At 42.2% G+C, this 14,268-nt stretch overlaps 1 protein-coding gene across 2 annotated transcripts in view; it reads right to left on the bottom strand.

The window, feature by feature from the left end:
- Positions 1 to 3,557: 3,557 nt before the first annotated feature.
- The window catches only part of tmtc4 (transmembrane O-mannosyltransferase targeting cadherins 4), a 41,009-nt gene continuing 30,298 nt past the window's right edge, over positions 3,558 to 14,268 (bottom strand). Inside the window, exons 16-19 of one of the 2 annotated variants that reach the window (XR_013547460.1) lie at positions 12,511 to 12,623; positions 10,134 to 10,203; positions 7,356 to 8,574; positions 3,558 to 7,266 (exon numbers count right to left, since the gene is read on the bottom strand). Coding sequence is in view for 1 of the 2 variants with exons in the window: in XM_078402213.1 (XP_078258339.1) it covers positions 8,426 to 8,574; positions 10,134 to 10,203; positions 12,511 to 12,623 (332 nt within the window). In the remaining variant the exon portion in view is untranslated. Of the gene's footprint in view, positions 8,575 to 10,133; positions 10,204 to 12,510; positions 12,624 to 14,268 lie in introns of both variants that reach the window. The other variant, XM_078402213.1, reaches the window with a different exon arrangement.

Here is a 14,268-nt window from a genome sequence, read left to right as displayed (position 1 = left end):
TCTGGATTTTGCCAAGGCAGCTGAAAAGCCGTTTTTACCAAGTCAGGGCCTCCAATAGTTGGCATTGGGTTGATGACCAGGTGCTGCGATGTGTCCATCACCGTCCTGCAATTTCCACTCCTCACCACCAAGGTAAGAGCACAAACTCACAGACTGTCCTCCACTGAAGACATCCACCGCTCTCAGTGCCGCCCAAATTAGCGCCATTGTCCCACACTACACTACATTGCTCATTCAAGTCATAGCCGATTTCAGATGGATACATTCATCATGTCCATGGGCCAGGAAAACCATAAGAACCATTGTTAGCACAGGCCCTTCAGCCTGTGCCAGCTCTGGAAGAGCTCTCAAACAATTCTACTCATAGAGTAATACAGCATGCAAACAGGCCCTTTGGCCCAACCAGTCTATGCCAAACAAGATGTTCCATCTAAGATAGTCCCATTTGCCTCCTTTTGGCCCATATTCCTCTAAACTTTTCCTATCCATATACCTGTCTTAAATGTCTTTTAAACTTGTTCTTGATGCTGCCTCGAACACTTCTGGCAGCTCATTCCATATATGTACCATCCTCTGAAAATGTTGCCCCTCAGGTTCCTATTAAAGCTTTCCCCTCTTACCTTAAACGTATGTCCTTTTTATTGCCCTACCCTGGGAAAACGATTAAGTGCATTCACTTAATGCTCATGCTCCTCGATTTTATGCACCTCTATAATATCATGCTTCTTTCTCCTAGGCTCCAAGAACAAAGTCCTAGTGTCCAATTCCTTGAATCCTGGCAACATCTTTGTAGCTCTTTTCTGCACTCTTTCCATGGCACCATTATACACCAAAACTGCTCACATTACCAAATGCAGCCTCACTAACATCTTGTACAACTGTAACATAACGTCCCAATTTCTGTACTCAATTCCATGACTGATGAAGGCCTGGTGCCAAAACCCTATCTACGTGTGATGCAACTTTCAGAGAAATAGATTCCTCTGTTTTACAATACTCCCCGTGGCCTACCATTCACTATAAAGGTTATAGACAATAGGTGCAGGAGTAGGCCATTCAGCCCTTCGAGCCAGCACCACCATTCAATGTGATCATGGCTGATCATTCTCAATCAGTATCCCGTTCCTGCCTTCTTCCCATACCCCCTGACTCCACTATCAAGAGCTCAAGACCACACCTGGAATATTGCATACAGTTTTGGTCTCCTAATCTGAGGAAATACATTCTTGCCATAGAGGGAGTACAGAGAAGGTTCACCAGATTGATTCCTGGGATGGCAGGACTTTCATATGAAGAAAGACTGGATAGACTTGGCTTGTACTCGCTGGAATTTAGAAGATTGAGGGGGGATCTTATAGAAACTTACAAAATTCTTAAGGGGTTGGACAGGCTAGATGCAGAAAGATTGTTCCCGATGTTGGGGAAGTCCAGAACAAAGGGTCACAGTTTAAGGATAAGGGGGAAGTCTTTTAGGACCGAGATGAGAAAGTTTTTTTTCACACAGAGAGTGGTGAATCTGTGGAATTCTCTGCCACAGAAGGTAGTTGAGGCCAGTTCATTGGCTATATTTAAGAGGGAGTTAGATGTGGCCCTTGTGGCTAAAGGGATCAGGGGGTATGGAGAGAAGGCAGGTACGGGATACTGAGTTGGATGATCAACCATGATCATTGAATGGCGGTGCAGGCTCGAAGGGCCGATTGGCCTACTCCTGCACCTATTTTCTATGTTTCTATCTAGCTCTCTCGAATGCATTCAGAGAATTGGCCTCCACTGCCTTCTGAGGCAGTGAAGTCCATAGATTTACAACTCTGACTGAAAAAGTTTTTCCTCATCTCCATTCTAAATGGCCTACCCCTTATTCTTAAACTGTGGCCCCTTGTTCTGGACTCCCCCAACATTGGGAACATGTTTCCAGCCTCTAACCTGTCCAACCCCTTAATAATCTTATATGTTTCGATAAGATCCCCTCTCATCCTTCTAAATTCCAGTGTATACAAGCCTAGCCGCTCCAGTCTTTCAACATATGACAGTCCCGCCATTCCGGGAATTAACCTAGTAAACCTACGCTGCACGCCCTCAATAGCAAGAATATCCTTCCTCAAATTTGGAGACCAAAACTGCACACAGTACTCCAGGTGCGGTCTCACTCGGGCCCTATACAACTGCAGAAGGACCTCTTTGCTCCTATACTCAACTCCTCTTGTTATGCCCTGGATTGATTTCCCAAAATGCAACACCTCACATTTATCTGAATTAAACTACATTTGCCATTCCATGGGCCATCTGCCCAGATCATCATGATCTTGATGTAATTCTTGATAACCATCTTCACTGTCCAAGATACCATCTATTTTGTCATCTGCAAACTTACTAATCAGCCTTGTGCATTTGCATCCAAATCATTGATATACATGATAAACAACAATGGGACCAGCATCGACCATTGAGGCACACTGCTAGTCACAGACCTCCAGCCTGATAAACAACCTTCCACCACTATCAGAGTTCCCTGTTGGAAACATAACCTATCTGAGAAATTAATGATTGATTTAACTGTGTCACATACCATGTTGAGACATTTATGGTTATGAAATTGTCTGATAGCATGTGGTGGAGGAAAAACACTGATAGGGAACAGAGTCCAAACGACCTGCATCTGTGCTGTACATGCTCTGGATTCAAACTACACATTTATTGAGCAAAAAAAACAAACTGCTGGAGGAATTCTACAAGTTAGGCAACTTCTGTGGAGGGAAAGGGACAGTCTGTATTCCAGGTTGAGCCTTCTTCAAGACAAGTAGATGGGAAAAAGCCGGTGGAAAAAGATGAAAGGGTTGGGTCAAGAGCTGGCAAATGGGAGGTGAATTCAGCTAATTCATCTGCCACAACCCCACCATCAGCTAACTCATCTGCCATTCAACCCCACCATACTCTTGCCGCACCCTTGCTCTCACCTTAGTTTAGTTTAGAGATACAGCGGAGAAACAGGCCCTTCTGCCCACGAGTCCGCACCGCCCCTGCACATTAACATAAGGGGACATACTAGGGGACAATTTTACACATATCAAGTATACAAACCCAAGCCAATGAACATACAAACCTGTACGTCTTTGGAGTATGGGAGGAAACCGAAGATCTGGGAGAAAACCTATGCAGGTCACAGGAAGAACGTACAAACTCCATGCAGACAGCACCTATAGTCGGGATCGAACCCGGGTCTCCGGTACTGGAAGGCAGCAACTCTACCGCTGCTCCACCGTGCCTCCCGCTACCAGCTTTCCACCAGCAATCTCCCTCTTCTCCAGCCCCGAAGGGCCCTGATCTGAAATGTCTTCTGTCTATTTCCCTCCAGAGACTGCCTGATCCACTGAGTTCCATCAGCCTTGTTTTTTTTGCATAGGGTTCCAGCAGCTGGAATCTCTTGTGTTTCCATGCACAATTATGAGTGTGTGCCAATTCCAAACAAGTTAGGCACCAATGAGTTGATCACATTAATAATTGTAAATGCTGAATGGAACAGCATGTTTTAATGACAACATAAATGTCTCAGACACCAATATACAATTTGAAACATGCAGCCAATGAATGACTCAGTCTCAGTACACACTCAACAAATGATCACTCCAAATTTCACAATTACTCAAAGTGGTATAAATTATGACACTTCAACACAAAAAAGGAAAAGACAGAAGACAAAATGCACCCAGAAACCACAGGCCAATTGACAGCATTTGTTTTTCTAAAGTTTGGTTGCATTCAAATGAACAAAACGATATTTTGGAAGAGGAGTACTTTAGCCAGTTTTTGATAGGTAGGTGATTGACGAGGAGAAACAGGCGAGGATATCCAATAGAGGCTATCCCTGAGTTACAAGCGCCTGACTTACTGACACCCTGAGTTATGATCGAGCTCTCATGTTAAATTCATAAGTCGATCGTACCTACATAGGAACAGAAGTATTTTCACCATTCTCCACTTTTAGCATTTGTTCTTTCTTATCAGATCATATGCTTTTGATGCCATTCACGACAATACTGTGGAGGTATGGTACAAAATCCACTTAAAACCGTCTGTAAAACCAAAACATGTGTTACCTGGGGACAGCCTGTACCATACACTTTTTAAGCTGAAATAAAGACAGGGAAATTTGGACTGTGATTTGTATTCTTTCATTCAGTGAGATAACTAGCTTAATTTCATAGAGATGCAGCATGAAAACATGTCCTTCAGCTCAACCCATCCATGGCAACCAAGATGTCCATCTGAGCTTGCACTATTTGCCTGCAATTTAACACATATCCTTCTGAACATTTCCTATCCATGTACAATGCAAATATCTTTTAAATGTTGTAATTGTGCTGGCCTCTGTAGCTCCCTCTTTAAGCTCTTTCCAAAGTTGTTCCTTAGGTTCTTTTAAAATATTTCCCATCTCACCTTAAATCGATGCCCTCTAGTTTTAGATTCTCCTGCCCTCGGAAAGACATGATCATCTAACTTTGCCATGATTCGTCTCACGATTTTGTATACCTCTCTGTCACCCCTCAACTTCCTAAACACCAGGGATAAAAGTCCCAGCATATAATTCTCCTTTGCTTATAGCTTAGTCCTCCAGTTCCTTGTGAATCTTTTCTGCACCCTTTCCAGCATAATGGTATCTATATACCAGAACTCTTGTTTGTTTGTTTGTTTGTTCTGGAACTACAGCCAAAACGGTACACGATAGCGCAACAATTTTAGGCCCACCTTACCGTCTTCCCTTTGGTGCCAATGGAAGAAGTTTCATTGAAATCGGTGCTCTATTTTTAAGGTTATTCACATTTTAAAGTTTAAATGTATCTATTAGGGAGGGAGGGGGGAGGATAAGGGGGGTTTGAGGGGGATGGAGTGGGAGGGGAGGTGGAAGGAGGGAAGGGGATTAGGGGGGGGAGAGAGGATGGAGGGAGGGGGGAGGAGAGGGTGCTGCACCAATGCAGGAGACATTTGGGCCCAACTGGTCCACTTGGTTTAGTCCTTCTTATAGCTGAGAGACCAGAACTATGTACAATACCTTGTGTGGTCTCACCAATGACTTGCATAGCTGCACTCAGTGCCCTGACTCCATGCTCTGACTGACCGGTTAAGGCACATGCCAAACACCTTGTTCACTACTGTGTCTACCTACCCGTGTCACCAGAAAGGTCATTCTTTTCTATTTCTTTTTAAGAGAAGTTTAAAAAAAAAAAGAGTATAGGTGTAGCAGGTACGACGTGGGAGCACAGGTCAGGTTCATTGCACAGCTGTAGCTTATGAAAATTCCTAGACATAGGGTGACCGCATCTCACCTTAAATCGAAGCAAAGATACTAGAGGCTTTGAATCGAAGTGCCACCATTCAGTCCAGCGTTGGCACTAACCTCTGGAGGCCTTGATTAATATTGGTTATAATAGAGAAACAGGTGGGACGAGATCCTGCAACCTGAACAGGGAGCTAAATAACAGATTAAAAAGCAAGACCTTCAAGTTTGGATGACATCTGATGTCATATGTTAGTGAGTATAGAAATAGCAGGGTAGAATAAAACTAGAGGACATGGATTTAGGGGAAGGGGAAAGAGATTTCGAAGAAATCTGAAGGGACTTTTTCCGCCCAAAGAGTGGCGAGTACAGGTGAAGAAGACAGTAGACATACTTGCTTTCATTGCGAAGGGTATGGGGTACAAAAGTTAGGACATCATGATACAGCTGTACAAATCATTGGTGAAACCACACTTGGAGTATTATGCACAGTTCTAGTCACCCATCGTGATGTGAGAGAATGGTGTTTTAAAGGGGATTTGAGGGATACCTTTATGTTTACACAGAGGAAGGTATTTAGACGGACGTTTAAATAGGCAAGACATAGAAGGATGCAGTCCTAATACAGGCAAATGGGATTAGTGTAGATGGGCAGAGGTTAGCATGGAAGTAGTGAGATAAAGGGCCTTTTGTTGTGCTCTAAGATTGGCAACACATGTTTGGGGTTATGGGGAGAAGGCAGGAGAATGGGGTTAAAAGGGAAAGCTAGATCAGCCATGTTTGAATAGCAGAATAGACTTGATGGGCTGAATGGTCTAATTCTGCTATCAGTTATGAACACATGTCCCGTGGCATCTAATCTCCAGTTGGAATGGTTGGGGGGGGGGATCTGTAAAAGAGGAAAGGGCATTGCAATATTCAAATTCATATTCAATGAGAGAATATCCTTGAAGGTTCTTCAAATGAGGAAGCTTAGAAACAAAACATAGGTGATCATTTTGCTGGGGGTGTACCACCAGCCTCTGGACAGATAGCAGGGGATAACGGAACAAATCAGACAGGTATAAAAATAATATGGTAATAGAAGTAGTGTTTAAACTCAATATTCACTGGGATGTGAAAGATTTAGAGGAGGTAGGATATTTAAAGTGCATCCAGGAGAACATTATGAGCTAATACATGGATAATCCTACTAAACAAAGTAATCATGGATCTAATCTTTGGGAATGTCAACAGGCAAGGGATTGAAGACTCGGTGGGAGAGCATTTCAGAGATGGTGACCAGAACTCTGTAGATTTAAGGTTGGTGTTGAGAAGGACAAGGAGAGACTGAAAACGAAGGTCCTGAATTGGAGGAAGGCTGATCAGATAGAACCCATCAAAAGTAGACTGGACATTGCGACTTGCAGATAAGTCTACAAGCAGCCAGTGGAAGCCATTCCAATGTGATGGTGAGGGTTAGATTCAGAAGTTCAAGGAACCCTGAATGTCACGGGACATTCGAGGGTTGATTTGAAAAAAGGTAACTTAAGTAAGGTTAGGAGAGGAGTAAGGAAAGCATAAGAGTCCTTAAAAAATTAGCTGCACTAATAAATGACACTAATGGCAAGATTAAAAAACATCTCAAAGCATTTTATAAATATATTAAGGGCAAAAAGATAACCAAGGGTAGAGTGCAGCACAGTATGAATGTGTGCACGGATGGAGGTGATTTCTGAAATGAATATTTCTCATTTGTCTTCGCTACAGAGAAGGACAAGTTAGCTGAGTGAATTCAGGAAGGGCAATTGTTGAATGTTAGGACAAATTACCATTGAGAAAGGGGAGAGATATTAGATATCACAGTGATCTTAAAAGTGGATGGATCCGCAGAGCCTGACAAGATGACGCATCCCAGGCTGCTATGAGAAGTACCTGGCCTCTGACAAAAAACTTCAAATCTCCTCCGGCCACTGAAGAGGTACCAGATGTCTCGAGGACAGTGAATATGGAACCTGTATTGACGAAAGACAGTGGGGTAAGCCAGGAAATTATTGCAGTGGGAAATGATTGGAATACTCTGAGAGACAAAATTAAACTGCACCTGGAGAGGATGTATTGGTCAAGAATAGTCAGCATGGCTTTGTTAAGGAGAGATCCTGGCTATCCAATCTGATTGAGTTTTTGGAGGAAATGGCCAAGTATGTAGGTGAGACTAGTGCAGTTGATGTAAACAATGTGCACTTCAGCATGACATTTGACAATGCCCACACTGAGACGAGTCCAAATGGTTCATGAGACCCAAGACAAGATGGCAAATTGGATGCAAAATTTCTTGGTGAACAGAGATCTTTTTGTCTTTGCTATCCTGTGCCCTTTGTACACAGCAATCACTGCTGCAACTTTTGCCATTTGTTATGTACAATAACAATATAAATATGAATGCAGAAGCTATGCATTAAATGGTTACAGGTCAAACTTTGAAGGGAGGGGGAGAGGGAGAGGGAGAGGGAGAGGGAGAGGGAGAAACTCATGATGTCAGGAAGCACTGATAAAACATATGGAAAATGATTAGGAACTCTCACCCCCAAAAAGGCCATGGGTGAAAATATAAATTTAAAAGTAGAGTACAATAGATATTGCTGGACGAGGAGAGTAAGCATTTTGGAAACATGTGAAGAGATGGAGGTAAATTACAGATATTTAACTGTGGGAAAAGTTTGACAGGTTGAATGTTTCATCATGTTCTAATGCACTTCACCTTCTGTGTCTGGGTTCAAACCCCTGACATTTGATAATCTGAGTCAGATGGGGTTTTTTCAGCAATGCTAATCCGAGTTCTAAAAGGTCCAAACTCTGTCCACAACGGCAGACAAACTAGTCTTTCCACTGTTGCAAATAGTGACAGAAGCCATGTCATTCGCAGCGTTTTAAGACAGCATCCAATAAATACTGGCAGAGAAAAGGGCACTCAATGTTGACCTAGTGGATAGGAGCCAGTGTTTACACAAACCAGAAGGACAACTGGCTTTGTGCTTGACTCGGTGGAAGTTCAGTGCCTTCCTGTGGCAGTCTGCTGTTTATCAGGTCGGATCTTGAACACTATCTTCACCACTATCTTGAACAGCTAGTGTTGAGTTCTTGGACATTTGGTTATCCCTTAACTCTCTCCCCTCATGATCGACCCTGCTTCAGTTGTTCAAGTTTCTTCTTCAACAAGCTGTAGTTCTCTGCAATCCCAGGCGAGGCTGAGTCAAGTTTCAGTGCAAACTCGTACTGCTCCTGGGCCAGATCCAGCCTTCCCCAACGATGGTAAAGTACAGCTGTAAGAGAATGCACACACTCAGTGAACCAGATCTGGCAAACAGCACAAATGGCTTTAGTGCAGGTACAATTGTAGCTTTAAGGACATATTGGATAGCTTAGGATTTTTACTTTGACAGGGCAGCTTGGAGGATAATTATCTGATGTTTATAAAATGGTAAGGGGCTGAGAAAAAATAAATAGGAGGTTCCTGTTTCTGTTAGCTGAGGTGTCAAAAACCAAGAGGAGATAATTGAAAGAAGGATTAGCACGGAGATGAGGAAAATGGTATCATTCAGGAGATGGTGGGGGTTTGTAACTTAGGGTGGGAGAGGCAGACACCATCATGTTGCAACAGAACTCAGGGTGACTTGAACAGCTACAAAAGGCAGGGCCACTGATCTGGTCTGGAAGGTTGAATGAGATTGTGTAACTAGTTTTTAACCAGTACAAACACCATGGGCCAAATAGCCTCCTTCAGTATTGTAAATCTTCTACGATACTAACGCCTCCTTTTGATGGTGTACTTTTGGATAAATACATTATATTTCTGATATATCTGTTTATTACTAGTGGGTTTAAAAAATATTGTTTTCAATTATTTGCATGAGCATTCTACACAATGGAAAAGTCTTTTTTCAGTCTTTAACATAGGCTCACCATCTGTTTGCCTTCTAATGCCCCTCTCACTGCATAACAACATTCAGTGATGCAGCAAAACGTTCTGTAAAGTTATCCAAAAATGTTATTGGGCACCCAGATTCACAAAGATAGACAGGGGATGGCAAGATCATTGGTATTGGTTTATTATTGTCATGTGCACCAAAATACAGTGAAAATCTGTGTGTGTTATCCAGGCAAATCATACTGTACATGAGTACAGAGGTTTAGGATGATAATTCCAGAACTTGGAGCCTTGACAGCTGGAGGCATAGTTGTCTGCAATGGAGCAACTGAATTCAGGAATGGACGAAACACTAGTGGGAGAGCCCAGGACTAGAGGTCATAGCCTCAGAATTAAAGGACATTCTTTTAGGAAGATGAGGAGAAATTTCTTTAGTCAGAGGGTGGTGAATCTGTGGAATTTTTTGCCACAGAAGGCTGTGGAGGCCAAGTCAGTGAATATTTTTAAGGCCGACATATATAGATTCTTGATTAGTACAGGTGTCAGAGGTTATGCGGAGAAGGCAGGAGAAGGGGGTTAGGAGGGAGAGATAGATCAGCCATGATTGAATGGTGTAGACTTGATGGGCCGAATGGCCTAATTTTACTATTCTTTATGACAGTTTGAGGAGCCTCCTCAAACCCCTCTAATATTCTGGTCTGCAGGTCTGCTCCTGCCTCTAATATTCTTGTTGGGGAAATGCAAAGGATACTAGGTGATAAGTGAAGGATCGGTTTATCTTGAATAATAACTCTGCAATCACATACTTTTGCCTTTTTAAGCGATGCCAAAGTAAATGTAACAGTAGGAAAACATAGAATTCTTTGTACTTCAACAAAATCTTGGAAGACGTAAAATTGGCATAAAAACCACCAATTAAAGTAATTTACAGGTATTCCATTTACAATAACCTACCTAAATTTCCATGATAGCTTGCTATATTAGGATTAATCTGAAGCGCTTTTAGAAACAGATTCTCCGATTCCTGTGTGAATAAAATCAGTCAAAGATTAAATTTTAAAATGATCAAAGCAAATGACCACTACGATTTAAAGTTTTCATAGCTTGATTGATACCTTTTTTTAACAATAAATTGCAGTGTTTCCATGGTTACATATCCACACCCTTGTCATTGTTGTTGCTAGCTTGGCTCAGGGGAGTGTCACTCTCTCTCCTCGGAGTTAGGTTCAAATCCTACTCCAGACACACACAGCCATGTTGTCACACCCAGTGCAGTCGTGAGGGCATGCTGCCCCATCAGAAGTGCCAGCATTCAAAATGGGTATTTAAACAAATTTCTGATTGCTCTCTCTCGAGTGAGTCCAAGAACGCATAGGACTTATTTTGAAGAGGATCAGAGAATTGTCCTGGACAGTACTAAAACGTACAGGTATGTAGGTTAATTGGCTGGGTAAATGTAAACACTGTCCCTAGTGGGTGTAGGATAGTGTTAATGTACGGGGATCGCTGGGCGGCACGGACTTGGAGGGCCGAAAAGGCCTGTTTCCGGCTGTATATATATGATATGATGATATGATGATAAAACAATGTCAATAGAACCAGTTTACTGGTCAGACTCACTTTGTTGTTCATAGGAGCTCCCTGTTGCAAACAGGCTGCCTCGCTTTCTACATTACAATAATAACCACACTTCAAAAGTATTCCATCAGTCAAAAATGCTTTGGGATGTCCGCAGAATGTAAAAGTCACCTTAATTGTTTTTATCTTGGATTTTAATTGGTCCGCCTGACAATTAAAGCGCCCTCACAACCATGGGAAAAGCTTCTTACTCATGTCCTTGCACAATTGCCAGTATTGGTGCAGCACAAGCTGATACTTTGCTGAGAACATCAGCTTGGGTGGACCATTGACTATGTGAAGTGGAATCCTAGCAGACAGGGGCTCTGCTGGGGCAGCAAGGTTTAGATGCCATGGTAAATAAAAGATCCCTTCCATCACAACAATAACAGGAAAGCAGAGTATTACCTGAATGGTGACCGATTAGGAGAAGGGGAGATGCAACGTGACCTGGGTGTCATGGTGCACCAGTCATTGAAAGCAAGCGTGCAGGTGCAGCAGGCAGTGAAGAAAGCGAATGGTATGTTGGCATTCATAGCAAGAGGATTTTAGTTTAGGAGCAGGGAGGTTCTACTGCAGTTGTACAGGGCATTGGCGAGACCGCACCTGGAGTATTGTGTGCAGTTTTGGTCTCCTAATCTGAGGAAAGACGTTCTTGCCTTAGAGGGAGTGCAGAGAAGGTTCACCAGATTGATCCCTGGGATGGCGGGACTTTCATATGAAGAAAGACTGGATAGACTAGGCTTGTACTCGCTGAAATTTAGAAGACTGAGGGGGGATCTTATAGAAACATATAAAATTCTTAAGGGGTTGGAGAGGCTAGATGCGGGAAGATTGTTCCCGATGTTGGGGGAGTCCAGAACCAGGGGTCACAGCTTAAGGATAAGGGGGAAGTCTTTTAGGACCGAGATGAGAAAACATTTCTTCACACAGAGAGTGGTGAGTCTGTGGAATTCTCTGCCACAGAAGGTAGTTGAGGCCAGTTCATTGGCTATATTTAAGAGGGAGTTAGATGTGGCCCTTTTTGCTAAAGGGATCAGGGGGTATGGAGAGAAGGCAGGTACAGGTTACTGAGCTGGATGATCAGCCATGATCATATTGAATGGCAGTGCAGGCTCGAAGGGCCGAATGGCCTACTCCTACACCTATTTTCTATGTTTCTATGTAATAAACACCTGGGTGTCACCTTCTAAGGATTGGAGCCTTCACATGGGATTTCTGAAAGCTCTATAGCCATGGCAGCCAGCATAAAAGCACATAAAGTGCTGGAGTAACTCACTTGGCCAAGCAGCATCTCTGGAGAACATGGTGGATAGGTGATATTTCGGGTTGGGACTTTGTTTCTATTTTGCATGTTTCTATTTTTATCTTTTCCTATCTTATGTCAACTTTTTTAACTGAATTACCTCAATATTATTTAATTCTCACAAAATGCCTATAATCTTTGGCATCCGTCCCACCCTAGCCCCATCTCAAGGGGTTGGCAACTATTGAGCTACAAGAACACAGTCTCACTGAATGATGGGCACGTTCAAGGTACCATTTGATACGGTTCTGCTTAAGTACTTGATCAAAAATTGCAAAAGGAAACCCAGTGATAAGTGAAAGATGGATTGAAAGCACACTATCCCAGAAACCCAACAATGGAGTTGGCTATGTGTGCCAGGCACTTTCAATAAAATACATTCAACATCTCCAACTTGTGACAACTCACCTTATATTTCTTTGATTTACCAAGCACATTTGCAAAGGAAAACATTATAGTATGATCATTGGGTAGCATTTTTAGAGCCTCCTTTCCAACTGCTTCAGCTTTTGCTAAATTGCCTGGTTATTAAAGCAACACAGGTTTAGAACATGAAAAAATCCAGTGTAACAGCAGTTAGAATTAGACAGGATCATCTATACAATTTGCAGCAATAAAAAAAGCTATATTTATTTTTTTAAACTAAGCAGGACGATAAACCATTACAGTAAATTCTGTTTGTGAGACGGATTAATTCCCAATTGATTTTTAATTCTTCTTTTATACAATTCAGACAGTGCCCACTAGAAAGATATTTGTTCTCACAGACTGAAACAGATTGAAAGCTATTGAGTGTTGGTCGATGATCAGAGGGCATGGATTATTGGTGATCATCCACAGGACCAGAGGCCAGATGAGAACTAGTTGTGAACTAGTATATCCTACATGAAAGGGTGTGGAAGCAGATTCCACAGATGCCTTTACAAGATTTGCAGCCTCATCCATGGAACAAAAGGAATATTCATTCCACATTTAGTTTAAAAAGCAACCTGAGAAATTTGACACGTATCTAGGATCTTGACAGGAGCCTGTTTTTGAGCCTGGCTCTCTATTTACACAACTATCAGTTTTAGGGGTGTGGTCCACTCAGACAGCAGGAGGAAACATTTATGTAGACCATAGTAAGGTGAACAAGACATATTATTTTAGTAGGCAAATATCTCAATGTTGCAGTAAAAACTGGTCCAACCTAAAAATTGGAAAGTCATTACAATTATGTTTACCTGTCCATAAAGTGATCCATAAAGGCTGTTGAGAATTGGGTTGAGCATGAGGTTATTCACACACAGCATGCTGTGAAGACACAGCGCCTGAATCCCAGGTACGATCCTCACTATGAGTTCTTAGTGTGGAGTTTGCACATTCTCCCTGTGACTGCGTAGGCTTTTCTCCCACATCCCAATGATATGCGGGTTGATTGGTTAATAGGCCATTTTTAATTGCCCCTAGTGTGTGGCGAATGCGAGACATGGGACGAGTTTGTAAGAATGTGGGAATAAAAAAAATGGGGATTAACATGGAATTAGTGCAAATAAGTGGTCAATGGTCTGTGTACTGAAGGGCCAGCCTCCATTTCGTATCTCTCTACCACTCAATGTCACTGTCATGACTTCATTTAAAACACATTGTTTGACCTCATTACCCAAGGAAATATGTCCTGTTCCATGTTGTAAAGTGGAAAGAATATGAAGCAAAAGGACGTAGCATCTAAAAAAAAGCCTGCACGTGTCACTGCCAATTATCTGTTCCAGAGTGCAGCTTGCATCTGTTGTAACCAGTATTACTTGCGGCTGTCCAATGCCATATGAAATCATGTTTGTCACTTGCAGGTCCTGTTAGGCTACATTCTATTGAGTCAAGAGTGTTTAATTATCATAAGTACTGAAAACAGACAATTGAAATTCTTACTTGCAGCAACATAACAAATCTGTAAACACTGGAATTATAGATAACATAATTAACAAAAAAAGTTCAATAAATAAAAAACAATATTAATGCAAAACAAAAGCCAAAAGTCCCTAGTGCTACCATGACAATTCGTAGTTTAGTTGGTGTTTGGAATATAACTGGTGTCTGATACTTTCAAACCCATGAAGAGCTTGTGGCTGGGTGAGTTTCATCATCATCTTCATTTTTTTTCCTACATCCATTATTCTTCCTGCAGAA

Source organism: Rhinoraja longicauda, chromosome 7 (genome assembly GCF_053455715.1).
Source record: "Rhinoraja longicauda isolate Sanriku21f chromosome 7, sRhiLon1.1, whole genome shotgun sequence".
Classification (NCBI taxonomy): Eukaryota; Metazoa; Chordata; class Chondrichthyes; order Rajiformes; family Arhynchobatidae; genus Rhinoraja; species Rhinoraja longicauda.
Note: the sequence above shows the minus strand (reverse complement) of the source record. Positions and strands in the feature narration are given on the sequence as shown.